A 27,696-nucleotide genomic window follows, 5' to 3' on the forward strand; every position below is an offset into this window, starting at 1 on the left:
AGGGGGAAACTGGAATTCTTGGAAACGTGAAAATCGAAGTATCTTACGAATGCGAGATCGGATCTTAATGAAACTTGATATATAGAAGAATCTTATGTCTCAGATTCTCCATTTTTCAATTCGAATCGGATCTGAGGACATAGAGGGTTGGAGGGGGGAAACAGAAATTTTGGAAAACACTTGGAGTGGAGATATCGGGATGAAAGTTGATGGGAAGAATAAGCACAAGTTATAGATACGTGATTGACATAATTGGAACGGAATTGTTCTCTATGGGTGAGCTGGGGGTTGTTAATTCGGAAAATTAGAAAATTGAGCTATTTTTAACTTAAGAACGGGTGACCTGATCTTAATGGAATCTGATGTTTAGAAGGAACCCCTGTCTTAAAGCTCTTGTTTCAAACCCCGACCAGATCTGTTGACATTGGGGGGAGTTGGAGGGGGAAACCAGAAATCTTGAAAACACTTAGAGCGGAGAGATCGGGATGAAACTTGGTGGGTAGAATACGCAAATGACATAGATACATAACTGTCGTAACTGGACTGGATCTCTGTGGGAGTAAGGGGATGAGTTCAGTGCTTCGGTGCTTCAGGACGTGCTAGGACGATGAAAATTGGTAGGCGTGTTAGGGAGCTGCACAAATTGACTTGATAAAGTTGTTTTCCCCGATTCGACCATCTGGGGGGCTGAAGGGATGGGAAAAATTAGAAAAATTGAGATATTTTATACTTTCGAGGGGGTGATCGGATCTTAATGAACTTCGATATTTAGAAGGACCTCGTGACTCAGAGCTCTTATTTTAAATCCCGACCGGTATTAACCCTCTGATTTTCTTTATAAATCAACCTATTGATTCTTAGAATTTTGCTAGAGCTCATACCATATGAGCTCTTGGCTCTTCCGAGACCTCGTCACAAGTGCCATATGAGCTCTTAGCTCCTGTTTTCTAATAGTGCAAATGCTGGTGATCGCTCTTGGATTTGAGTCGCATTAAGAGCAGCGAGACTTTTGGAAACAATTTTATATATTTCTGGCGACGTTTGGACTTACTCAAATACTTTTTTTGCCTTTGTAGTTTTCTTAGCAACCTCATCAGAATGATCCTTGAAGGATGCTAAGCCAGCTTCAATGACTGGGTGTTCAGAATGCGATCCATAGCATAACAACAAGTAGCTGGTGACTATTTTAGCATCAGTACTAACTTTTAGGATCCTAGCCGGCTATAATGGGTATCCCCGGAAATTTGCTACAAACAAATTCAATGAGTTTTTATACAATCCTAACAAGGGAGGGGGGGATTGATGCCAGGTTTGCTTCTCATTCAATTGGACTACCTGCCTTGGCTTTTTCTATAATTAGCCATGATCTGATGCCTGCAACTATTCCATTTTAATCCAAATGGAATAGTTGTGGGCATCAAGTCATGGCTAATTGTAGAAAAGGCCAAGACAGATAGTGCAATTGAGTGAGAAGCAAACCTGGCATTAATCCTCCCCCCCCCCTGTTAGGATTGTGTAAAAACGATGTTAGTCCATTTACTAATAGATATGTCTATCTATTATCCGTCCATGCGTCATTGCTAGAGCAGCAGAACCAAGGTGAATAGTCATAGAGCTAAGATAGTGATAGAACCTATAGTTTTCCAGGTGTTTGGTTGGTTGGGAGTAATTTTGCCTCTCTTATTCGACCAATATTTCTTTGGTTATCTTTTATTTGCAAAAACAAATTCAAATTGCTTAAATTTTGTCGTCATACAGATAAATTAAACTCAGGATCGATCAGATGTACTTGATTTAAGTGGGACAGGCCCAAGGAAATAGTTACGATCACCGTGTTGAAAGGTAAATGATAATACCGATTACAGAAATGATACAGAAATTACAAAAAAAAACAGAGCAAAAACTTATTTTTAAGTAAGGGACATCCATTACCTTTTAAGCAAGGGACTCTCATTAGAACATCCAAAATTCAAAACCAACTTTTGTGAGTTCAGCTCATCTGCATCACAAAGTTCTTACAATATATTTTGAGCAGATCCAGTTAATCCTTTAAATAATGCTAGAGAAAAATTTGTTCACATAATAATTAATCACAGTGTTTTTACAATATATAACAGCCAACTCTATTGCGTAACCACTGAATGAAATCTAATACTTTTTCAAAACTGGTTCAAAACTGAGTTTAATCCTTTTTCAAACTATATTGGTCTTGACCGGACGAAGCCTGGATTAAGACTGAAATTGCCTCTCCTCAGTAGCTCGCTCTTACACTAAAGTTTCTTTTTTAACTTTTAAATGAGGTTGTTATTTTAATTAAACAGGCTTTGTGATTTAGGAGTTATTCTTAAACGACTGGAACAAAAAATAAAACTTAGGTTATTATAAGGTTATTATTGCTTAAAAATAAGTAAAATTAACATGCAATTTCGTTTTAATTATTAATGTACGGTGAGCCAAATTCAAAACCTGCATTAATTTAAAAACTTTTAGAAATTAAATAAAAACATTTTTTTTGGGGGGGGGGGCGTTGAGAGGGGCTGTCCCCTCCCCAAAACCCTTATCTTTACACTAAAGTTTCTTAATTTATAAAGTAAGGTTTTGGAAATGAGTCAAACTTTAGCGTGAAGAGCGGGGTGTTGAGGAGGGGATAGCCCCTTTCATATTATATATATTAACCCCTTTTATATTTTATATATTATTTATTATATGTTATCTATTATTTAATATTTATTGTTTTTTATAGTTTATTTTTTATGCTAGGTTGTTTGGTTCGTGTTTGTTTCTGTGTTTGTGCTGTTGTAGTGGTGATTTCTTTTCGAACAGTTCGTGGTAACGAACTGTAGCAAGGAGCGACCCGGCTCAATAGTAAACGAAAGCCTAAAAAACAGAATTTTGATACTAAGAGATGCATGAAAAGAATTTAATTTTTATTTAATTTTTATGCTGATTTTAAATATATAAGTTTCATCAAGTTTAGTCTTACCTATCAAAAGATACGAGCCTGAGAAATTTGCCTTATTTTGGAAAATAGGGGGAAACACCCCATAAAAGTCATATAATCTTAACGAAAATCACACAATCGCATCCAGAGTATCAGAAAACCCTATTGCAGAAGTTTCAACATCCTATCTATAAAAATGTGGAACTTCATAATTTTTGCCAGAAGACCAATCACGGGAGCGTGTTTATTTGTTTTTTTTTTTTTTTTTGTTTTTTTTCTTTTCCCCAGGGGTGATTGTATCGACCCAGTGGTCCTAATATGTCGCGATGGGGCTCATTCTAACGAAAATTAAAAGTTATAATTCCCTTTTTAAGTGACCAAAAAAATGGGAGGGCACCTAGACCCTCTCCCACGCTCAATTTTTCCCCAAAGTCAACGGATAAAAAATTTGAGATAGCCATTTTGTTCAGCATGGTCGAAAAACATAATAACTATGTCTTTGGGAACGACTTACTCCCCCACAGTTCCCGGGGAGGAGCTGCAAGTTACAAACTTTGACCATTGTTTACATACAGTAATGGTTATTGGGAAGTGTACAGACGTTTCAGGGGGTTGGGGGGGGGGTGGGGGTTTAGAGGAGGGAGTTACGTGGAAGAATCGTTCCCTAGAGCAATTTGTCATGGGGAAGAGAAATTCCATGAAGGTGGTGCAGGATTTTCTAGCATTATTAAAAAAAATGAAAAAATAAATATGAAAAAGTTTTTTCAACTGAAAGTAAGGAGCAGCATTAAAAATTAAAATGAAAAGAAATTATTACGGGGTTCTTAGGAGAGGGGTTCATCTCCTCATAAACACCTCGCTCTTTACGCTAAAGCACTTTTAGTAATTTCAACTATTTATTCTACGAACTTTTGATTCTGGGTTCATTCTTAAAGAATTGGGACAAAATTTAAGCTTTAGTGTAAAGAGCGAAGTATTAACAACAAATTAATATGCAAATTTTGTTTTGATTATTCACATGCGGCGAGCCAAAATCAAAACATGCATTAATTAAAAAATGTTCAGAAATCAAACAAAAAAAAACAAATTTTTTAACTGCAAGTAAGGAGCGACATTAAAACTTATAACGAACAGAAATTATTCTGTATTTAAAAGGGGTGTCCCCTCTTCAACGCCCCGCTCTTTAAGCTAAAGTTTGACTCCTTGTCATAACACTACTTTTAAAACAATAAAAAAAAACTTAGCATAAACAGCGTAGCAATGAAGAGGGGACAACCTCTTTCATATACGGAATAATTTCTGTTCTTTTTAAGGTTTAATGTCGCTCCTTACTTGCAGTTAAAGAAATTTGCTTGTTTTTTTTATTTAATTTCACTATAAAGCGTATTAGAACTTGTCAATGCATGCGGAAGCGGTGAATTGATGAATTCGATGCGAATATTGAAAATCTTCATTAACTAAGTTTCATTTCTTTTTTCTACAGAGGTTTTTTTGTTTTCATTATTAATGAACAGCTGCTATTCGGTAAAATTATTTCAACTTTAATATGTTTCTTATGGATCAAATATATTTTATAGCAATTTTTTTCTAGCTTTAGGGCCATAGCTATCTAGTATATAAGTTTTACAATATTGATCCCACTCTGTCACTCATTTTTAGGGCAATTTATTTTCAAGACAAACAATTAGAATTTTTGCATTTGTTTTTAATAAGGTTTACATGAAAGTTACGGTTAATTTGGTACTTGAAATTTAACTTTGAGAATTTCTTTCTGGATTTTGCATCATTGTTTGCCCCCCCCCCCTGAAAGAAAATCTGCAATATTCATTTTTCAGACTAAATATGCTATTTAAGCTCAAAAAGATTTGCCCTTTTATTGGACACCTTATATATAAATTTTTAGTGTGTAAAAGATAAACATAGATTTACATTTCCCTCTAAAATCAGTACTCCCTGGGTGCAACTCATTGTCCGTCTGGGTTATATATACCCTTACAAACTTTATATACCCTTATATTTAAAAATCTTTATATACCCTTTTTAAAAACCTTTATAAACTTTATATACCCTTAAACCTTATATACCTTATACACCCTTCTAATTTTTTCATCGAAGTAGAATGACTGATGACATTTTCAAACAGTTCGTGGTAACGAACTGTAGTAAGGAGCGATCCGGCTCAATAGTAAACGAAACTTTAAAAAATGGGATACATTAAAAGAATCGGATTTTTATGCTGATTTTAAATATATAAATTTCATCAAATTTGGTCCTACTTATCAAAAGTTACAAGCCTGAGAAAATTTGCCTTATTTTGGAAAATAGGGGAGAACACCCCCTAAAAGTCATAGAATCTTAACGAAAATCACACCATCGCATACAGCGTATCAGAGAACCCTACTGTAGAATTTTCAAGAGTTTTTCGCTGTTTTAAAAAGTAGATTTGAGAGAAAGAGTCAAACTTTTGTGCAAAGAGCGGGGCTTTGAGGAGGGAACAGCTTTTTTCATATACGGAGTAATTTCCGTTCGTTTTAAGTTTTAATGTCGCTCCTTACTTTCAGTTAAAAAAATCTTCGTTTTTTCATTTAATTGCCCAATAGAATCATATTCTTTTCAAAATAGTTCAATTTATTTTTAGACTTACTATGTGGTTGAAAAATAGCCATACTAGTATTATAAATGATGCTACTTATAAGAAAACTCATGTTTCGACAACTGGAATTATGGAATGTTGTGGCAAGTGCCAAGGAAATTATTTAGGGGGGGGTGATTCAAAAACAGGAAAAACACTTAGGAGGTTACAAAAAAGGGTACTTGTGTATTATTCAGAACACACTCAATAAGTGAAGTTAGGTTCTTTCGTGAAACAAACTACGATGCAGGTACATTTTATGAGGAAAACTGGTTTCATAGTCACAAAGACAAAACTCAATTTAGGTTGTTACACATAGTGATAGGAGATAGTATCTGAATATGGATTTTGAAATGAAGATTTGGGATTTACCAAAGACAGAAAAAGAGGCAATTATATTATTCCAGGATAAAGGGTTGTTGCCCACAACAAAACAGTGCGAAAATTTTACGATTTTCCTAAAAAGTATTATATTTTCATTATATTCTGTTTTATTTCATTAGCTTTATCAAAATTTTGGGCTAGATATTGAACATTAGGGGGGGGGGGAGGTGCATTATATCAAATACCTAACTTAACCTAACCTAACCACCTCTATATATAAAATATTTACTTAAAATGTACCTGCATCGTAGTTTATTTCACGATAGAAGCTAAATTCACTTATTGAGTGTGTTCTGAATAATACACAAGTACCAAAAACAGAATATAGTGCTTACCATAGTCAAGGGAATGGGTTACCAAGACTTCCATATATTTCACTCCGCTAAAGTCACGCAGAGTTGCAACCACTACTAATTTTCTGAAAGACCTAGAATGTGCTTCAATTCCAAAAAAGCTTTGTACCATATTACCACAAACTGAAATATTTCTGAAGAAAAATCTAGACTTTCAAATTTCTTTGATCACGGTTCTACAATTATCAATAAAACCATGCGAAGAAGCGAATTTGTCATAGATAAGGAACCAAGAGATAAAGGAGGTTATATTAATGACACTTGCAAAAGATAATGATATAACAGATCCTATATCCCATGGAATTCAATATATTTTGCTTGGTTCACCTCTCCGTGAGAGCTAAAAAAAAGGAAAAGGCAAATTGTCATAATTTTCTGTAGAGAAAAATACTACATTCTGCCAAACAAAAGGGTAAAAGAGCATCCAAGGTCCTTCTCATGTTTTTTTACACGATCTGTAAAAATGGCAATTTTTAAGTTTAGCGTTAAGCTAAAGCCCCTTATTTGTTCGAGCTCACTTGATTGAAATACAAATTTGAATGTTAAATAGCAAATTCTTAATCATACAGTTCGTGATAACGAACTATAAGCAAGAAGCGACACGGCTCAATAGTGACCAAAACTCTAAAAACAGAATTTTGATATCAACAGATAAATCAAAATAATTGGCTTGTTAGGCTGATTCCAAAAGAAAGATCATGGATGCGTATTTATTTGTTTATTTTTTCCCAGGGGTGATCGTATCAAACCAGTAGCCCTAGAATACCGGGAACGGGCTCATTTGAACGGGAATCAAATTTTCTAGTGCCTTATTTAAGAGAAAAAAAAGATTGAAGGGCAACTAGCCCTCCTTTTTTCTCAAAGTCGTCCGATCAAAATTTCGAGATAGCTATTTTGTTCAGCATAGCTGAAAAGCCCAATAACTATGTCTTTGAAGATAACATGAAACCCCAGAGCCCTGGGGAAAGGTCTTTAAGTTATACAATTTGCCCATTGTTTACTGGTAGTATTTGTTATTTGGGAGTATGAATAGATTTTTAGGGTGGGAGGGGGTGAATTTTTTACTTGGGGGATTTTTCACGGGGAGAGTGTTCCATGGGAAGGTTTTTTTTTAGGGGGGGGGGTGAAATTTCCAGGGGAAATTTTACACTGGTGGAGATTCCCTGAATTTGCCAGAATTCCTATACAATTTTTTTTTGTATTAGTTTTACTTTGTCTTTGCCGACTCAATTTTACATGTAGAGATGTTAAGGGAAACTGTCTCAGGGGAAGTTTTTACCGGGTTGAAGGTGTCTAGACTATCTTTCCCTAGGAGGGGGGATTTTTCATGGGAGAAATTCTCCATAGGGGAGTTTTTCATGGGATAAATAGCCCAGAGGGAATTTTCTTCGGGAGTAACTTTCTACTGGGGGACAGATTATTTGCAGAAAAGCTTTTCCACGGAGGAGGGGGTTTCTGGCATGATTTTCAAATAGCCTTTTCAAATGAAAGTGTGCTAAGAAGAAGTTTTCACTTGGAACCGTCCGATACAAATTTTTTGGGGAAAGTTTCAGCTAGAATGGAATTGTGTGAAAGGAATTATCCTGGAGGAAGGGGGGGGGGATAAATATTATGTAGGAGTCATTTTTCATAGAGGGATTGTCTATGGGAAGAAGAAAATTTCCATGGAGGAATAATCGGATTTCCCGGCATTATTTAAAACGTTATAAATTAAACCTCTCCTCAATAACTCGCTCTTTCAGCTAAAGTTTGACTTTTTGTCCCAATTCTTATGAACGATTCCAGCAACACACGAGCCTTTTAATTAGAATAATAAGGATTTTTAAATGTTACTAAAAAAAAAACTTTAGCGTAAATAGCGAGTTATTGAGAAGAAGGCAGCCCCCCTCACATAAGTAATAATTTCTGTTCATTTAAGCTTTGATGTTGCTCCTTACTTTCAGTTGAAAAAACTTTTTTTTATTTAATTGCAATCCAAAACAATCTGGGACACCTTGTTTCAAACAGTTCGTGGTAACGAACTGTAAATAAGGAGCGATTCGGCTCAATAGTAACCAAAACTCTAAGAAATGGATATACCAGTAGTAATACAATAATTTTAATACCAATAGATATACTAAAAGAATCAACTTCGTATGCTGATTTTGAATATATAAGTTTCATTAAGTTTATTTTTACTGATTAAAAGTTACGAGCCTGAGAAAATTTGCTTGATTTCAAAATAGGGAAAACCCCTTAAAAGTATCGGAATGTCCATGAAAATCACACCATAAGATTTAACGTATGAGAAAACCTTAATTTAGCAGTTTCAAGTTCCTATCTTTGAAAATGTGGAATTTTGTATTTTTGCCAGAAGAAAGATCACGGATGAGTGTTTATTTGTTTTTTTTTCTAGGGGTGATCATATCGACCCAGTGGTCCTAGATTATAATGAGAGGGTTTATTCGAACGAAAATTGAAAATTCTAGTGCCTTTTTCATGTGACAAGAAAGATTCGGGGGCAACCTAGCCCCCTCCCTCGTCCCTTCTTTCCCAAAATCATCCGATCAAAATGTTGAGATAGAGATTTTTCTCATCATAGTTGATAGGTCCAATTACTGTGACTTTAGATACAGCACGACCCACCACCCCACAGCCCCAGGGGAAAGGTCTCCAAGTCATAAAATTTGCCCTTTTTACATTTACATTTGTTACAGTGAAATATGCATACATTTTTAGGTGGGAGGGGGGGGGGGCAATTTCTTGCTTGAGTTTTTTCCAAGGGGGAAGTTTCTATGGGGAGGGAAGTTTCGAGGAGGTTAACTTGTCAGGGGAAATTATACACTGAAGGAATTTGTCAGAATTCCCATATAAAAATTATTTTTAAATGTCTTGCTTTCTCTTTTCCATATCGATTTTAATACCAATAGATATACTAAAAGAATCAACTTCGTATGCTGATTTTGAATATATAAGTTTCATTAAGTTTATTTTTACTGATTAAAAGTTACGAGCCTGAGAAAATTTGCTTGATTTCAAAAAAGGGAAAACCCCTTAAAAGTATCGGAATGTCCATGAAAATCACACCATAAGATTTAACGTATGAGAAAACCTTAATTTAGCAGTTTCAAGTTCCAATCTTTGAAAATGTGGAATTTTGTATTTTTTGCCAGAAGAAAGATCACGGATGAGTGTTTATTTGTTTTTTTTTCTGGGGGTGATCATATCGACCCAGTGGTCCTAGATTATAATGAGAGGGTTTATTCGAACGAAAATTGAAAATTCTAGTGCCTTTTTCATGTGACAAGAAAGATTCGGGGGCAACCTAGCCCCCTCCCTCGTCCCTTCTTTCCCAAAATCATCCGATCAAAATGTTGAGATAGAGATTTTGCTCATCATAGTTGATAGGTCCAATTACTGTGACTTTAGATACAGCACGACCCACCACCCCACAGCCCCAGGGGAAAGGTCTCCAAGTCATAAAATTTGCCCTTTTTACATTTACATTTGTTACAGTGAAATATGCATACATTTTTGGGTGGGAGGGGGGGGGGCAATTTCTTGCTTGAGTTTTTTCCAAGGGGGAAGTTTCTATGGGGAGGGAAGTTTCGAGGAGGTTAACTTGTCAGGGGAAATTATACACTGAAGGAATTTGTCAGAATTCCCATATAAAAATTATTTTTAAATGTCTTGCTTTCTCTTTTCCATATCGATTTTACGCGTGGAGTTGTCAAGGGTTGGGTAATATTCACCGGGGTCGAATTTTCTAGAGGATAATTCGATGGGAAGGGGAATTTCTCCGTGGAGGTGGGGTCAGGTTCTCTGACGTTACTTAATAACGATCATAAATTAAATATAAAGAAACAAGTTTTTTTTCAATTGAAAGCATGGATAAATTATTACGAGTATGAAGGCGATTGTCCCCACCTCATAACCTAGGTCTTTACGCTAAAGTTTGAATTTTGTCCCAATTCTTTAAGAATGACTCCTGAAAAACAATTACTGTTTAGCTAGAACAATAGAAAGCTTTTTTAAAAGTACTAAAAAACTATAGCGTAAAGGGGGAGGTGTAGAGGAGGGGGAATACCCTTCATATACATAATAATTTCGGTTTGTTTTAAGTTTCAACGTTCCTCCTTATTTTAAGTTTAAAAATCTTGTTGTTTTTTTTTATTTAGTCTGAAACTAAATTAATTCAATTTCATAATAAATATATCCGTTGTTTAATTGCAGAAACATGTCAGACATTTTTCAGTCCCTATTTATTATGATTGGAAATGGCAACTCTGACCAAAGGAAACCAGCGTACTTATCAGACATTATGGACCTGCAGACAAAGGCTTAAAGTTAGCGACATCCCTCCCTGAGTCTCACAATTTTTTTACTAAATTCATGTAACTTGCCCTTTCTTCAGTTTTTGAATCCCCCTCCCCCCACTGGGACAAGTATCTACGTATGTGCTTAGTAGTACACCACATACCATTCAAATTGTTGAGTACAAAGGACATTAAAATAAAACTGTTTTCTGTTTTTCAAACAGTACGTGGTGACAAACTGTAAGAAAGGAGCGACGCGGCTCAATTGTAATTTTTTTTTATGTCAATAGATATATCAAAAGACTCCGCTTATTATACTGATTCCAAATATATAAGATTCATTCAGTTTAGGGGTTACTCATCAAAGACTACAAACCTAACAAATTTGCCTGAATTTTAAAAAAGGAAGAAACACCCCATAAAAATACAAAAAATCTTAATGAAAATCACACCATCAGATTCAGAATATCAGGAAAAACCTACTGTTGATGTTTAAGGCTCCTATCTGCAATAATGTAAAATTTTGTGTTTTTTTGCCAGAGGAAAGATCACAGATGCGTATTTATCTGTTCGTTTTTTTCCAGGGGTGATCGTATTAAATCAATGGTCCTAAAAAATTGGAGAGGGCTCATTCGAAGAAAAATTTAAAGTTCTAGTGCCCTTTTAAGTAGCTGAAAAGATTGGAGGCCAACTAGCCCCCTTCCCCGCCTCCTTTTTCCTAAAAATCGTCCAATCAAAATTTGAGACAGCCATTTTGCTCAGCATAGTTGAAAGATCCAAATACTATGCTTTTAGAGATAACGGTGATCCTCCACAGCCCCTGGGTATAGGTGTTTAAGTTATAAAATTTGCCCATTGTTTACGCATAGTATTTATTACTGAGAAGTATACAGACATATATGTTAATAAATAAATTGTATAGAAAACTTGTTATTAGAGTAGTTTAAATCTCCTTGAAAGCAGCCCAGCGTTGCTTTTTATCCCTTTGGAAGTAGCTTAGAAAGCGGTGATTGGTAATTATTTCATAAATTTGAGAATTTCAAATACGACATCTAGACAAAACAACAACGACTTGTCATTTTTAGTATCACTATATTTTGTAAATCGTGCATTTTTACTGATATTCACACTGCATAAAAAAACTTCGATGTCACATGCACATATGCGTGAAGATAACGAAAAAAATGACAAAAAGAATGTTAGCGACAACGATTTTAGACCATAGGGCCAAATGAAAGGGAATGTCTGGTATTTTGTGGTTTCACAGATCGAAAATGTGGTTACTGAACATTTTATAGAAACAATTTCTGTCCCAAGATTTAAATTTAATAGTATTTATAAAAAGTGGAGTCCAGAGATAAACAAAATAAAAAAATGAAAAAAAAAATATAAAATTGCAACCCCCCCCCCTTAGATTTTTAAAGATGCATCCTGCATTCGAATTTGTGTAAATTGACGCCACTGCTTTAGCCTGTGATAGCCCAGGGTGTGTTCCACGTCGAGTGATTGTAATTAATGATTATAAGAGGTGGGGCTTAGTGACGTTTTTTGGTGATTAATCATCATTAATTACGTTCTGGATAAGGAATGTCCAATTTAGGCTTGTATTTTGAAAAGTTCAAAACGTTGGTAACAGCATAAAATCAAATCAGCTCAGGTAACTCAGATATTTCAAGTTTGTGGCTATTTCACCCAGTTGTTCAAAAACTTATTGAAAGAATCATGTTGAGTAAACTTTTGTAGGGTTTATTATTAACTGACAATAAAGATTTCAATTCCAGCATTACTTACAATTGACTTTAAATACATGTAATTAGCCTAGAATTTGACTTACTTTGACTTATGTTTCCTGCCGGGCGTGGCCCAGCGTAGGGAGGGATGTCAGCGTCCTCCAACCGGTGTTATCAGCAGCTAACGCTGTTACATCGTGGACATCGATGTTTGCCTATTTCAAGTATTTTACAGAACTATCGGACCATCGATTTTTCGGTCTGCCGCGGGGTCGTTTCCAGCCAGCTTTTGCGGGGTTAAGGCCCAGCATGATTTTCGAATAGGTATGATGACATTCTAAGGACATGACCGTGCCATCGTAGAGCTCCGTAATTTGGATGGAAAACAGTGTCTGCTGCGTTGTCTGAAGTAACTTCTATTTGCTGACGAAGTCGAACCATCTCAGGCCTTCTATCCTCCTAAGGTTTTTCGCAAGGAACACGTCTACCGTCTTGACAGCTGTGATTGTGGCTGGCCAGATTTCTCTTCTATAAGGAATTACAGACCTGACCAGGGAGTTGAAGATTCGCAACCTCGTGTTCCAACTAGTACTTGGTTTCCACCATAGGTGACGATTTGACCTCCAGCAAATCTCTGGGCTATTCTTGCTTACAGTTCAGGGAGAAGCGAGCCGTCAGCAGCAATTGCAGAGCCCAAGTATATAAACTGCTGACCCACGTCGATAGCAGTTTTTTTGTCCAGGGCCACAGGAGGGTTGGCGATGCTAGAGGATGAATCAACGACGATAATCTTGGTTTTGTCCTAGTTGAGCTGTAGTCCTACTTTCGCAGCTTCTTCTTGTAGGATGTGAAGTGCTTCCACCAGTTGGTTCAAGGATTCCGCCATAAGCGCCAGGTCGTCAGCAAAGTCAGCATCCGAGAGGATCCAATCACCAAATTTAAATCCAAATCCAAACCTTGAGGTTGTCTTCGCCATGATGTAGTCTATGATGACGTTGAACAGTTCGGGTGCAACGGCACAGCCTTTTCAGATCCCTGTACGAATTCGGAAGAACGGACTTCGTCGGCTGTTGACTTGGAAGCAGCTTTCTGTTTCATGATGGAGTACTTCGAAGAGTCTGAAGATTTTATCTGGCCGGCCGATGAACTTCAAGATACTCCATAGGGCATCCCGGTCGATTGAATCGAAAGCAGCTCAGAATTTGACAAAGCCGATAAATGCCTTCTGTCGAAACTCACTGATTTTCTCGACTACTTAGTGGACTGTAAATATTTGCTCTATGGTCAATCGCTATGAAATAAAACTGCTTCGTTCTGGTCGTCAGATTTGGTGGATAATGTTTCGGTAACGATCCAGAAGCACCATTGAGAATAGTTTGCCAGGTACTTAGAGAAGGGTTATTCCACAGTAATTGACACAAACACTTCGCCCTCTGCCTTTCCTCTACCATAAGGGGATGATAATTCCTCTTCGACAGTCTTCCGAACTGACCTCTGTCTCCTACACAACAGAAAAGTGAGTCTGCACAGGAATGAGGTTGGCTGTACCCGCAAATTCAGCAACTCTGTGCTTGTGCCTTATACACCAGAGACCTTATTGTTCTTCAGCCTATTCATCGCACTTCTTATTTATGAGGTGCTAAATGGATCAGTGGGAAGATCGCCGACATCGATTTATCGGCTGGAAGACTGACGGAGTATTTTGTCGGCTACTACAGGGGGAGTAGTTCTGTTCAGGTACGAGAAGAAATGCTCCTTCCAGCGATCGAGGCACGATCTTTCATCTGAAAAAAGAGTCCCATTTTTTGAAACAACGGGCCCCCACTGTAGGAATACTGCTTTCAGTGAGATCTCGAAGATACTTGAACAGACCGCCTATGTCTTTCTTCGTTGTTGCGGATGCCATTTATCTTCTTATAGGACACCTGTCACGGTGTACTTTCGCCTGGCGTCCAACTCCTTCAGCTTCAAGACATCAACAATTTTTGGCCTCGTTTGTGACCACTGGGCTTTGTGAAGCTGAACTTCAGTGCAGAGAAGTCTGTGGTCACCATTTCTAAGCTTGGCTGATCTGCACGTTCTTCAATTCCTCAGCGACGACCTCCGGCGCTTCGAGATGATCATTGTTTCGTGCGGCCTTCGTTGCTGTACCATGTACATTAGTGCATGGTTTTGCGGTGGAAGCACGTGTTTGCAACAACAAAGTGGTGGGATCTGCAAAGCTCGAGTAGGTGCAGCCCATTATCATTAAGGAGATTGAGCGTTACGCGTCTGCGTAAAAGTGTATGCCTCTCCATATTCCTGTGTCGTTTCTTACTATTGCGTTGGAGTCCCCAAGCAGGACGCGTTTGTATGCAAAATAATCCTATTGTATACCAAAAAAGACTTTTATTCTTTTGTGCTTGAGAAGTTTTAAATTTCAATGACTGCGTACTGACAAAGTATTTGATAAGAAATTTTTGAGTATGTAGACAAAAAATATGTGTTTCTTCGTGTTCTTCAAAAATCGTACGTTGCAGAGAATCTTATTTCTATTTTTGGGAAATTTTGCTTTTCCTTGTCCTTTTTTTTACAATTCAGTTGCAAAATAATTATGTTACATTCTGCAAAAGAGACCTACTGTGTCTTTATACGTGGCAATTTTAAAGTTCTGTTCTTATGTATTGAAAGAGCATCTGATAAGAAACGTCTGAGGGTGCAGCTTAAAATTGCTCCATCATCAAATCTTGCAGAAAAGTCAATTTCTTTTTTTTTCATGTTAATTTTACTTTTCCATGAAATCATTTGTATGTTGTCGCAAAATAATGAGGGTTGATGTTATGTTTGTTGCAATTTTCAAACCTGTCAATAAAATCGGGTCTCTGGTATCTAGGTTGGTACGGTATGGGATCAAAGACCGTGTTACACGTATACTAGTTTCGGAATTCAAGGGCATCAAAAGCTGGGACAACAGCTTGCTAATCTCAGCAGTCTAGAAAATCCAATCAATTGGATTTCAGTTCTGGTGGGTTTTTTTTATTGGGTTTCGTGGGGTGAAATTTTTCTGCATTTTCCCTTCGTTGTAGCAACCGCCAATACTGAGCAACAAATAAATCTTTTACTCTTGTGACTTTATATTTGTGGTTGAAGGAGGGAATTGGGGTCCTGCATAACCCAAAATTTGTTCTCAAATTTCTTCGATCTATGTTACTGACTTATGTTTTCTAACAAAGCTATTTTTGCAATTATGATCCCATAGATATCCATCGGATGTACTGTAATGTTATCTGTATTACTTCATTGATTGCCTTGGATATAGAAATTAGTAACCGATATCCAGATCTCAAATGCCTTTAAATTTCTTTGATACTGAAATTAGGAAGCTTCCAGCCTCGAATTCAAATTCGTAGAGGCCCAATCTGAGTAACGAATCCTCAACCTCAGTTTTACCTGAGTATTCAGTGAACTGTTTAGCTTTACAAAGTGAGAACTTTGGTTTTGGTAGAGTGGTAAAATAATTCAGACTAAGCTCTTTATTAACTCTATCATTTTGGACTTCTAATTCTATGTGTCAACTGAATCATTGTTTTAATTGACACATTGTTTCAAGTGATTCAATTTTTCGACCAAGAATAATTCTCCTCCAGAAAAAAAAAACTCAACTAAAGTTTAAACCTCCCCATTCTCTGACCTAAAAAATTCATACAAAAATACCATATTCATACTCACATGTTTCCGCATGGTCTATTGCCCATAAAAGAACAGCCTCAATAAGTCACTGCATATTCCAAAATTTATGCCATTTACAAGAACTGTTTGATTTTCTTGACCTTTTCTGATCAGCAGCTTCTGAGCACACAAACGAGATAGCGGAAACTTGCAGAACTGACAAATAAGAAAAAAAAATAATCAAAGAGTCGGTTTAGTTACATACAACACAAATACGTGAAAATCTGACTGAAAGAACCGTAATATATTCGTTGATTATTCAAAACCCAAATTTATGGGTTTGAAATTTCAGGACTTCGAATCTTAATCATTCGCAAATTAATGTGAAAACTTTACATTCACATGATATAGTCTCTTACTGACGAATCCATGCTATGCACACTGGATAAAGGGAGCAGCTAGAATTTCTAGTTTTGAGGAGGGACTTAAAGGATGTGTTGACAAAATCGCTCAGTATGCCGACAAATGTGGACACACAAGCTAAATTTCAAAGTTAAATTTTCTAAGGTGTTGACAGGCGGCAGTGACACCTTGGAACTCCTCACCTTAAACCATCCTCTCTCTCCCTTAGCTACGCCCCAGACTGGATGTCTTGGTTTTAACCGATTGAACCTAGGACTTTTCACACACACAAGTGAACATTCGTAAACAGAAATGTATCATTTATTGTATTCCTTTTAGTTGTTTCGGCAGACGATGTTCGTTCTTATGTCACCATACATTTAGAAAATTGCTGCACCGGGTGTGTATTGACAACTAAGGACAACATGTGTATTTTTGCTTCATTTGATTCAGCTGCGCTGCTCTCTCCACCATGGTCTGACTTAGCTGATGGCTCCGCCCACATGAGCTGGATAAGCTAAAACTACCTAAGGAAATCCAGTGCCATCTTCTTGACAAATTGGGCATAAAAAATGTCGGCCGATAACCGATACTTTTTTTCCGATATCTGATAATAACACTGACCCTCATTTTGGCCCTAAAATATTGGTTGGGCCCTAATGGAGACATTCATTGTGTTTTAAGTTTCCATTTGCATTCAAGTCTTCTTAACCTAGGGAGTGACAGATATACGTAAGTTTTCACCTGTTGGAAAGCAGTGCTTTAAAGAACTTTGAATTTCTTATTTGCAAATGATGGTTTTGCAAGGTTAAAAATTGGTAAGGTCTTGATTTTTGATTGAAGCGCACGGTTCCACTGTTCAGTGTATGTTTTAGTAAAACAGTTCAAAATAGGGATGATACCTTTTTATTGACAGTGAATAGATATAAAATTATTTAACTGGATATTTCGAACACATATACAGTGCTCATCATCAGCAGTAAAACTGCAAGCAGCATGTATATGTGTTCGAAATATCCAGTTAAATAATTTTATATCTATTCACTGTCAATAAAAAGGTATCATCCCTATTTTGAACTATTTTACTTTCGTCATGGGAAGGCAGTGTGGTCTTCGAAGTTATCTACGTAGTGTATGTTTTACTTTTTCGATCTTAAAATACTTTTAAGTTTACTCTTTGGAAATCATTATTTTGTAAGGTTGAGCAATTTGCAAGGTTTCGATTTTTAATTGTAGAGCATGGTTATGGCATTCAGTGTGTCTTTTACTTTATTAATTTTAAAATACTTTCAAATTTGCTATTTGCAAATCATTATTTTCCAAGGTGAAACAATTTATATAATATTCAATTTTAATTGAAGAGCAAGGCTCTACCATTCTTTGATTCTTATACTTTTTTTAAGTGCTCTTTAATTTACTGCTTGCAAATAATTTTTTTTTCAAGGTTAAACAATTCGCAAGGTTTTCGTTTTTAACTAAAGTAGATGGACCAAGCATTCAGCATGTCTTTCAATTTCTCTACCTTTAGATTTTCTATTTGCAACTCAAATTTCTGTGCTCCTCCGGTATGTGTTAGTTACTTTTTTTTGTGCTTGGAAGCTTTCTTTTGAAGGTACTTTCGAACTAGTGTAAAAGCCCAGGAGCTACATTCTTATGTTCTAGAATCAATGCAATCGATGTTCAGCACTGGTATAGAAGAGACTGCAGAATATTTTTCGCTTCTAGAACTATGCACAAAGAAAAGATATATGGTAAGTGGCATAGTCTGCTTGTAAATTTTGTGATGCTACTTTCGAACTGGTCTTTGAAATTTCTTCTGAAGAATTTCATGCTTCCTGCTAAAAATTAAAATAATCCAACTTCATTTTCTTCTTGTATTATTTTGAGGCTCCAGTTCCAATGATGCTAAACTTATTGAAGGAAGTAGTGTTGCTCTGATGGACACAAAGACGTCTGTGCCCCTCTTTACCAATTATTTTGATTTGAGGGCAAAATTAACACCTGAAAACCGGAATTTTCGATTTTCCCTTTTTTCTCTTTTTGCTGAAACCAATGAAGGAGTAAGATTTCATTTACATTGCTATTGGTTCTTTAAGATTGTCCACTTTCAATACGTACTGTTATCTGACAATCATGTGCATAATTTTGTAAAATGCCTAGAAAATGAATTAATGTCAGAAAAAAGAACTAAATTTTTATTTGTAAGTACAAAGCATTTAATACAAAAGACTGACAAAATTTTAAGCGAACTAAAATTCACACTAACACGATCTTCCTATTACCAAACAGAAAGTTTTCTAAAACAGGGAAGTTTTCATCACTATATAGAAAAACACGACTTCACAAAACATAAAGCCCTTTTTATCATAAGTCGACGATAGAAAATGGTACATTGCCTTTCTTTCATTTGCTTTCTACATTACTGTCAATTAACATTACAAACTTTGATCCTTGTATGCACATCTTATATGTAGAAGGTGCCAGCTATTCAGGAAAAAAATAGTACTACTTCTTTACTGGTCATGAATAGATATAATGCAGGAGGAATAGATATAATCGAGGAGGAAATGTCACTTATATATGTCAATTCAAAAGATTAAAAAAGTAAAAGGTTTGAAAGAATTTTTTGCCTTTTAGAATTTTTAAGCATTTTTCAAATTCAGGATTTTTAATGGTCATGAATGTGTCAATTTCAAAGTTAATGAAAAAATATAAGGTTTAAGGAATTTTAGGACTTCTAAACTCACATTTTAGAATTTTAGGACTTTTTTGCGATTTTTTTTTCTGGCCTCGAATATGTCAATTTAAAAGATAAAGATGAATATGTAGAGTTTGTACGGAACTTAATAACTTTTAATGCTCATCTGTAAGGATACATAGAATTTAGGACTTTTATTTATCATACCTAGATTTTACTGCCCTTCCCCCTCCCGATTTTAAAAATAGCGTTTTGGTATCTCATTAAAAAACTATTACTCATCTCGATCTTGAGAAACAGCATTTTTGTCTATTTATTGAAAAAATTGAAAAATATCCGCCCCTTCCCGTACATTTTCGTGGATTGGTACCCTGCTCACTTTACGGCCTTTTTATTAGCCATGGGTATTTATAATATTTCATTCCATGAAATTCAATTTAAAAGCAAATGAGAAAAAAGTCAATTTAAAAGCAAAAGAATTTTTTAGGCAGTTTTTACAAAAAAAAAAAAAACACAAAAAATGTGTTTATTTTCATCTTCGTTACGTTTTTACGAGTCAGACAAACATATCGGGGGGGGGGGGGGGATTCAAAACCCCTAGCTCCCTTGAGCAAGGGAACCCCTACATCACCTTATGAAAACATGGCAGCAATTTCAATGTACACTCAAAACTGAACCAGGTAAAATATAATATGGCACATATAAAGGCAGTCAAATATATTTTATTTTTATTTTTTTTACAAATGACTAATATGAATCTTAACACAGAACAGACACCGGTAATTATTAAAATATATCTCACTAGGAATGCCTAAGCAATATGCACTTCTGCGGCGGTAAAAAATCTACAGCGGTAATTATTAATATATATCTCACTAGGAATGCCTAAGCAATATGCAGTTCATGTTAGCTTTCTCAAATAAAAGTGTTATTATTGTTCACTTTGTTTTAATCTCAATTTGTGTTGAGGTAAGCGATTCAAAAGACCTGTCCACAGACTATTTTTACGTCAATTATTGCACTTACAAAACTTATTAACAATAAGCTTTCCAGAACAATACACGAGAATTAAATAACACCTAGGATATTTCAATTGTGCTAATCTACATGTAACTTAACCTATAGTTTTTTTTAAGAAAATATACAAACACAATACAATCTATACGTCTCTAGATGGTGTACAGTCCATATGTCTATATGTAACTTAACCTATAGTTTTTCTTAAGAAAGTATACAAACACAATACAATCTATACGTCTCTAGATGGTGTACAGTCCATATGTCTATATGTAACTTAACCTATAGTTTTTTTTAAGAAAATATACAAACACAACACAATCTATACGTCTCTAGATGGTGTACAGTCCATATGTCTATATGTAACTTAACCTATAGTTTTTCTTAAGAAAGTATACAAACACAATACAATCTATACGTCTATAAGTAATAGATACGCGATGTAACTTAGCCTACAGTCATCTTAAGAAAGCGCACAAACACAATGCAATCTATATGTATTGCAGAGCTAGTGTTCATATACCATATAATCTAAATGTCTACATATAACTTAATCCGCAATTTTTCTTAGGGAAGTTACTATTGATTTCACTTCTCTGGGCACGAATAAAGCATAATTCCGGCACTTGAAAGTCAATTGAGTAACTAAGAAAGACTACTGTACTATACATTCTTAGGCGTAGGACGGGTACGCTCAGGCCAAACTTTCTTATTTTCAAGAAAGTAGGTGAAAAAGACGAATGAATCATTTTAGAAATTTCCCAGAATTAAAATTTGAGCCGATCACAGAAAATTTCAGTCATTTCGCTCTACTAGCCTCATAGTATACTGGATCAACATATATTTCTTTGAAACATACGAGAAGTTTGACCAGAAAGAAGATTTTACCCTAATAGAGTACACATATTTATTAACTATTTCATGGTACTTTCAATTACAATATAAGACTGATTGAGTCAATAGAACATCGACCAGGAAATTAAAAGGGGCTATCCGTTTCATCTAGCCCCTTTTCAAGTACGTCCATAGCAAGACTTTCTAACTCTGTGTTTTCCCCCATAACAGAAGCCTGTTTTTGAATCATTGAAATTGAAATGGTACGCTTCCTTGGTCTCGTTGAAACAAAAGATACAACTGTCTGGCCAACAGGTAGGGACAGTCCTGAATCTGGGTCTGGTAAGCGGGTCTTCATGTTTTCTTCGTGGATCTCCTCATCACTTTCGGATAAATTGTCTTTGCCATCGCTAATGGCGTCCTGTACACCAGGCTTGGGACTCTCTGATTCACTAAGCCGTTGAACAATAATTCCCTCAAGCAGATTGTAATCTTCACCTTCAGCAATTCTCAAATGCATATCTTCAGCTTCTACGACTCCACGTCGAGTCGTTTCAATTGACGGATAATGAAAAAAAGGTACAAAAAGGCGATTTTTACTGTCATTTAACTCATCTGCTAATGATCTGAGTTCTTGCTGAGCTTGTCTCAAAAGATCGTAATTGGATGTGCCTGGAATGGGCTGGGTAATATTGACAGCTTGGACACGTTCTGAAGAGCATCCTCTCATAGGAAATCCTCCAGACTGAAAACTGAATTCTTTGTCAGGCTTATGTTCACAGCTGGAGGGACAGGACTTCATGTGACTAAGACGATGACGAGAGGGAAAACTGCTTATACTAGGAACAGGCGAGTGTTCAGGTATGACTTCGTTAACTGATGAACCAGATTTATGACGATATTTCCTTTTAATGCTACTATGTCTTGATCTATCAGAGTCCTGTACGTTATCCGTAGAATCGTCCGATTCTTCATCAAAGGACATTTCAGAAACATAGCGGACACGATGTGCTGCTTCAGAAATTCGGTTGAGTTTTTCCAATTCAGCTACTGTGACTTGCGGCTGCAAATCTGCTTCATCTGGTTTTCTGTTACTGTACAATCTAGTATCAAATCTTAACGGATTTTTAATCGCGCTACTTAAGGATCCAACATTGTCTTTGTCGTTGGTTATAGTGGAGATAATGTGCTCAAGACGGCACAAATGTTCTAAAATTAATTGTTTTGAAGAGAGCAGTGCTTCTGATCGTAAATGTAGCTTTTCATACTGTTCATATGATATCCTATTTTGCTCTTCACGTGAAGACCGAACTTTCTCTTCCTTCTCAAGAGCAAGATATTCCATACATTCTTCTTCAAAATCTCTAAGCCTTTCTAAGCCTTCTTCATCTAAAAACAGCTTCAAACCTCCACCAAAAACTCTCGGCTGACCTTTAATGCACCTTTTGCACCATCTATAAATCAAAAACGGGTATGATAGAACCACAAAAGGAGGTGGTAGCGAAGGTCTTTGCTCATAATCCATTACCACAGAGTATCGATGGAACATCCACACCTGATGAGCTATAGCGTTGGTTCGAATGAAAATGCTATTAAATATGGCGATGAGCATATTTAATAATAAAATTATTGCCATTAGGAGGTAGACAGTCATAAAAATAGGATTCAGCCAGCGACCAGGTACGCACGGGTCTTCTCCTACTTCACCACAGGGAGCATCGATCTCTTCAGCAAATAACTCACCATAAATCATAAAATAAGGCTGAAAAGTGACATTTCTGGCTGAGAGCCAATTTGGCTCGTTATTCGGGTATAAAAGGGATTGCCGGAACACACCATAGCCGAGAAGAAAGACAACTAGCAAAATGACAAAATAAGCCATTGTATAAGCAAATTTTCCGATCAATGTTACAAATGGACCAAGAAGCTTGCTAACCATTAGGATCCTAAGGATTCGGACATACCAAAATACTATATTGACACTATAAATAACCCTTGATTCGGCGAGAATTTCTGGTATGTGTCTCAAATAGAAACCAATCATAAATGTGACAATTCCAATAGTGTCTCCAATATTCCATGCAGAAGTTCGCCATACTTTGATCTTCTTCCTAAGAAAAGTAAGCTGTTATACGACTGTTTAAGAAGAGGAAATAATTAAGTTCTTAGTCATATTTAAAAAGGACACTGTATATTATCATTTCCGTTTAACTTGAATGAACATAGTAAAAATGACTCATATGAATTTATAACAAAAGACATGGAAGTAAAACTCAATCTCTTTTATCACACGAAAAAAACAACAACAAAAATTTACACTTCCTAAAAAGAAAGAAGAACAAAAAAGAAAAAAGAGAGAACTGGTAAGGGCATATCCAGGATTTCGCTGGGAGGGGGGGGTAAATTTTTTTAAAACTCTCTAAAAATTCGTTCATATGCATTTTTATGATATTTTTATGAGTTGGACGAAAATGTCGGGATGGGGTTCAAACCCGGTAGACCCCCCTGGAAACGGCCATGGGACTAGAAAAAAGTAACAGGAGATAGAGGTGATAATCACCCAAAACACCTACAAAATATTCGGATGGCGTGTTGCTGTAAGCTGGAAGAACCATCTTCGTTAACTTCCATTTAAATTTGAATAGTACTAGCGATTTACTTATTAATTCAGACAACGTGTTTATTCGCAATAAGGGGAACTTGATATCTCATGATTAATCTCGCTCTCTAATTCTAAATAAACGGGATAATTAGCCTGTTCCTAACTCTTGATAAACGTCTATGTCAATTTTCAATCAAAATTTTATGGCCATTAAAAAATAGATCTTCATGTTGGATTTTTAAAAACCACATTCCTAAATTAAAATGGAATTAAATAAATTAAAAAAGGTCAAAATACGGCATTGAACTTTACAGTCCCTACCGGCAGTGCTAATCTCTGTTTAATGGCCCTTCAGCTAGGAAGTGCAATGGGGGGTTGGGGCCAGCCATCCTGTGCTTTCACACACCCTTCCTATTTACCTTTCCCCCCAGGTGCGCATTTAGAAATACTCATATTAAAAAATAAATAAAAATGTTAAATTGAGATTCCATCTTCCACCTTTTAAATGTAGTTGGCAGAACACAAAAATAATAATCGTTGACCTGACAGGTAACATGTCCAATTCACCAGCATTCAGCATATCAGGGTACACAACCGAGATCGACAAGTCATTTACCTACCTCGGTTCTGTCATCACGGATAACGGCTCAGTTGAAACTGAAGTTCAGTCGCGCATCGGTAAAGCTGCACAAGTTATGGCACGACTATACTGTTCAGTATGGTTAAAGCCCAACACCAGCCGAAAAACAAAAATGCGGATCTTCAACGCCAAAATAACCGAAGTCCTCCTCTACGGAGCTGAGACCTGACCGATTGCTTCTTGTGTTCGTGATGCAACGGACGTGGCCCAAACAAAGTTCTTGAATTCCTTCGTCTTGAACACCCGACTACTGACACTAACAGATCAGACCCTCAGCTCTCGCTCGCTGCACGAACCCTACGGTGGTTCGGGCATTTGGTCTGCATACCCGCAGAAACACCCACCAGTACACTATTCAGTTTTGATCGCCCTAAGCATGGCTGGTGACGCCCCTAAGGAAGGCCCCAGTTCAGATGGAGGGACAGCCTTACTTAGTATTTCTCCATGATCGATACTGATCTACAAGAGGCAGTTAGACCGTCCCGATTGGAGACAAAGAATCACGTGTCTCTCTACGCTGGACCACCAGCAGGAGCATTAAGTCCTGCTGGAGCATTAACCTTTTAAATTTAATTAATTTTATCACACGAATGCAGTTTTTTTTTACTCTAATTTTATTCTTTTTTCACTGCTAAGTGAGTTTTATCGACGGTGAGAAAATTTTTGACGCTTCTGGCAATTGTCAACCCCGCAGAAAAATGCATCGCTAGTCAACGATATTTAGCTAAATATGGTGAAAATGTGCGTTTTACATAAAAGTACGTTAGTAGGATCGTAGAATACTATTCTATTGCATCCTACTGAAATTTTGTTTATATTATAAGATAGTAGATCCCATATTATTGTTAGCTAAATACATTAATCCTTTGCAACATAATTTTTTTTTCTATTTTTTAAAACGTGACGTTCCCATTGCCAAATTTTATTTTATGAACAAATTTTATTTTAATGAACAAAACACGGGGTTTTTGTGTAAAAATTGGATACCTTTCGTCTACTATTCAAAACTAGATCTTTGTTAGTCGTTTGTGCCGAGGACACTTAGCTGATTACACAGATCCTGGATAATTTTTTTCGTTTACTTTTTTTATTTATTTTTTTTTTATTCTTTTTTTTTGGATAATTTTTTTTTATCTTAAATAATTTTTTTTCATTTACAGTCCAGTTCCTTAATTTCAACTTTTCTCTTATATAAGTCTAGTAAAATTGTTTTTTTTTTATATATTTATTGCAAGGATCAGTTTATGGTAAAATGTTATGTGACAACTCCTTACCGATTATACAGATCCTGGATATATTTTTTTTTCTAATTTACAGCTCAGTTCCTTAATTTCGTTTTTTTTTTATATATAAGTCTAGTAAAATGGCTTTTTAAAGTATGGTATAGTTATTGCATGGATTAGTTTATGGCCAAATGTAATGTAACAATTTCTTTGTATCACGACTTCAATAGGGCATTACCTTTTGGCCACAGACTTCCATTAATTCTCGTTAGAGATCATTATGAGAAGACGGTTAATATCAGAGCAGAGTACCAAACATCCAAGTAAAAATTAACACCAAATCAATGGATTATCTATTTTTTGGAAGATTAATATGTTAGAAGTAAATAAATAAACAATAAAAGCAAGTCAAGAAAATAAGTAAGAGGAAGTAAGTAAGAAAATAAAGTAAAAAGTCAGCGTTAGTAACTAAAGAAATAATTAAAATTAGTAAGAGAGTTATTTAGTAAAGAATCACCTATACTAAGTTCAAGCTTCTCTAATATCGAAACATTAAACACTGATATTAAATTGAAAATAACTTTCATTATTATCGGCCTATTTTTGGATATCGTGGTCTATTTCAACCTTAATTAGAATTTGTTCAAAGTCGGTACAAAATTTTTTTTACTGCTCATTGGAGCTATTTTACAACGTAAACCCCCCTCCCCCCTCCACCCTACTGTATTGTAGCATTGCAAGTACTGCATCCTTTTGAATCGTTCAAAATGAAACCAAATTGTGAATGCAGTAACATATTTTTTGCAAGAGAGGGGGGGGGGTGGATTTCTCATCGTCTCTGTTTTGGCCTAAGCGATCAAAACTGAAGCTAATAAATACAAAAGTTTCAACAATATTAAGATGTTGGGGTATAAATAATTAAACAATACAAAACGTGAGGCGTAGAGAAATACAGTTTCTGTTTTTAATTTAACAGTATTTTTAATAAAACACTACAGTTAATTAACATAAATATTAATATAGTTTCAAAACATAATTTAAAACTTAATACGGTTAATAAATAGCAGTAAATAAAACATAGTTTATGAAAAAGATGGCAAACAACTTACAATACATTGGGAGCGTCAATGTCAATAATCTCTCTGATTTTTTCGATACCGAAAATAGCCAGATATGTAAATACAAAATATTCATTCCATTCAGGCGAAGGAAGGGATCGAATCAATACAGTGTATGTATAGATCATCAAGAATGCAATATATGCCATCTACAAAAAAAGATTTCTGAAACGCCAATAACAACATACGTGAACACTGATTAAATAAAAACTATATGGATAAAAAAAGGCAAGAGGGGGGGGACCAAACCAATACGAGGTAAGCACAGATCATCAAGAATCCAACGCGCATCATGGATAGAGGTGCCTCAAAATGAATAACATGCGAAGGAAGATCAAATAATAAATGGCTTGATAAATAGGGAACGTCAAAGTCAATAATCTCTCTCATTTTCTCGATGCCGAAAATAGCCAGATATGTAAATAAAAAATATTCATTCCATTCAGGCAAAGGAAGGGACCGAGTCAATACAGTGTATGTATAGATCATCAAGAATGCAATATACGCCATCTACAAAAAAATTTCTAAAACGCCAATAACAACATGCGTAAAGACTGATTAAAGAAAAACTAAACGGATAAGAAAGGCAAGAGGGGAGGGGGACCAAACCAATACGAGATAATAAATGGCTTGATATAGGGTTTGTTGGAAGATTTTTCGAAAGCTTTTCTATAAAGTTCAATGGAAGGAATCAGCATTGTGTAAGTGTAATTAATCAAGAAAGTAGTACACACCATCTACAAAATTAAGATTCTTTTTTTAATAGATGATACTGGATGCGAAAAAGGATTAAATAAAAATTACCTTGACAAAGAGCTATTTGAAAGCTTTAGCTGAAAAGGGCAAAGGAAAAGACCAAACCAATACTTAGCAAGTATAAATCTGCAAAAATACGACGCGCAACATGAATATAGATTTTTGAACGATCAAAATAAAAATTATCTTAATAAAAAGCTTTAAGCAAGATTTTTCAAAAGAGGCCCGATCCAGGATTAGGAACTGACTTAAGTTTTACCAATGATTTTTGTTTTACAAGGCCAACAAAAGTAAGGTTACTATTTTTTTTGGGGTTGAGAAGTAGCAGGACCATAACCCTTAATTTGTTCCAAAGATTCAATTTGGGGAAATTTAAAGTAAACGCACTCTTTAAAAAAAGTTTTTTTTTTCAAACAGTTCGTG

At 35.8% G+C, this 27,696-nt stretch overlaps 2 protein-coding genes across 9 annotated transcripts in view; both read right to left on the reverse strand.

The window, feature by feature from the left end:
• LOC136032790 (transient receptor potential cation channel trpm-like) overlaps window positions 1-16,070 on the reverse strand; it is a 113,798-nt gene extending 97,728 nt beyond the window's left edge. Inside the window, exon 1 of one of the 4 annotated variants that reach the window (XM_065713160.1) lies at window positions 16,044-16,070. In XM_065713160.1, the coding sequence (XP_065569232.1) occupies window positions 16,044-16,055 (12 nt within the window). In that variant the 5' untranslated portion in view covers window positions 16,056-16,070. Of the gene's footprint in view, window positions 1-1,932; window positions 2,072-6,292; window positions 6,509-16,043 lie in introns of those variants that run through there. The other 3 variants (XM_065713161.1, XM_065713163.1, XM_065713162.1) reach the window with 3 other exon arrangements.
• Window positions 16,071-18,566: 2,496 nt separating this feature from the next.
• Window positions 18,567-27,696, reverse strand: part of LOC136032791 (transient receptor potential cation channel trpm-like) — a 112,178-nt gene continuing 103,048 nt past the window's right edge. For all 5 annotated transcript variants that reach the window (XM_065713168.1, XM_065713167.1, XM_065713164.1 and 2 more), the window contains 2 exons: window positions 26,509-26,666; window positions 18,567-23,045 (listed from right to left, as the gene is read on the reverse strand). In XM_065713168.1, the coding sequence (XP_065569240.1) occupies window positions 21,080-23,045; window positions 26,509-26,666 (2,124 nt within the window). In that variant the 3' untranslated portion in view covers window positions 18,567-21,079. The remainder of the gene's footprint in view (window positions 23,046-26,508; window positions 26,667-27,696) is intronic.

This window comes from Artemia franciscana, chromosome 11 (genome assembly GCF_032884065.1).
Source record: "Artemia franciscana chromosome 11, ASM3288406v1, whole genome shotgun sequence".
Lineage (NCBI taxonomy): Eukaryota > Metazoa > Arthropoda > Branchiopoda > Anostraca > Artemiidae > Artemia > Artemia franciscana.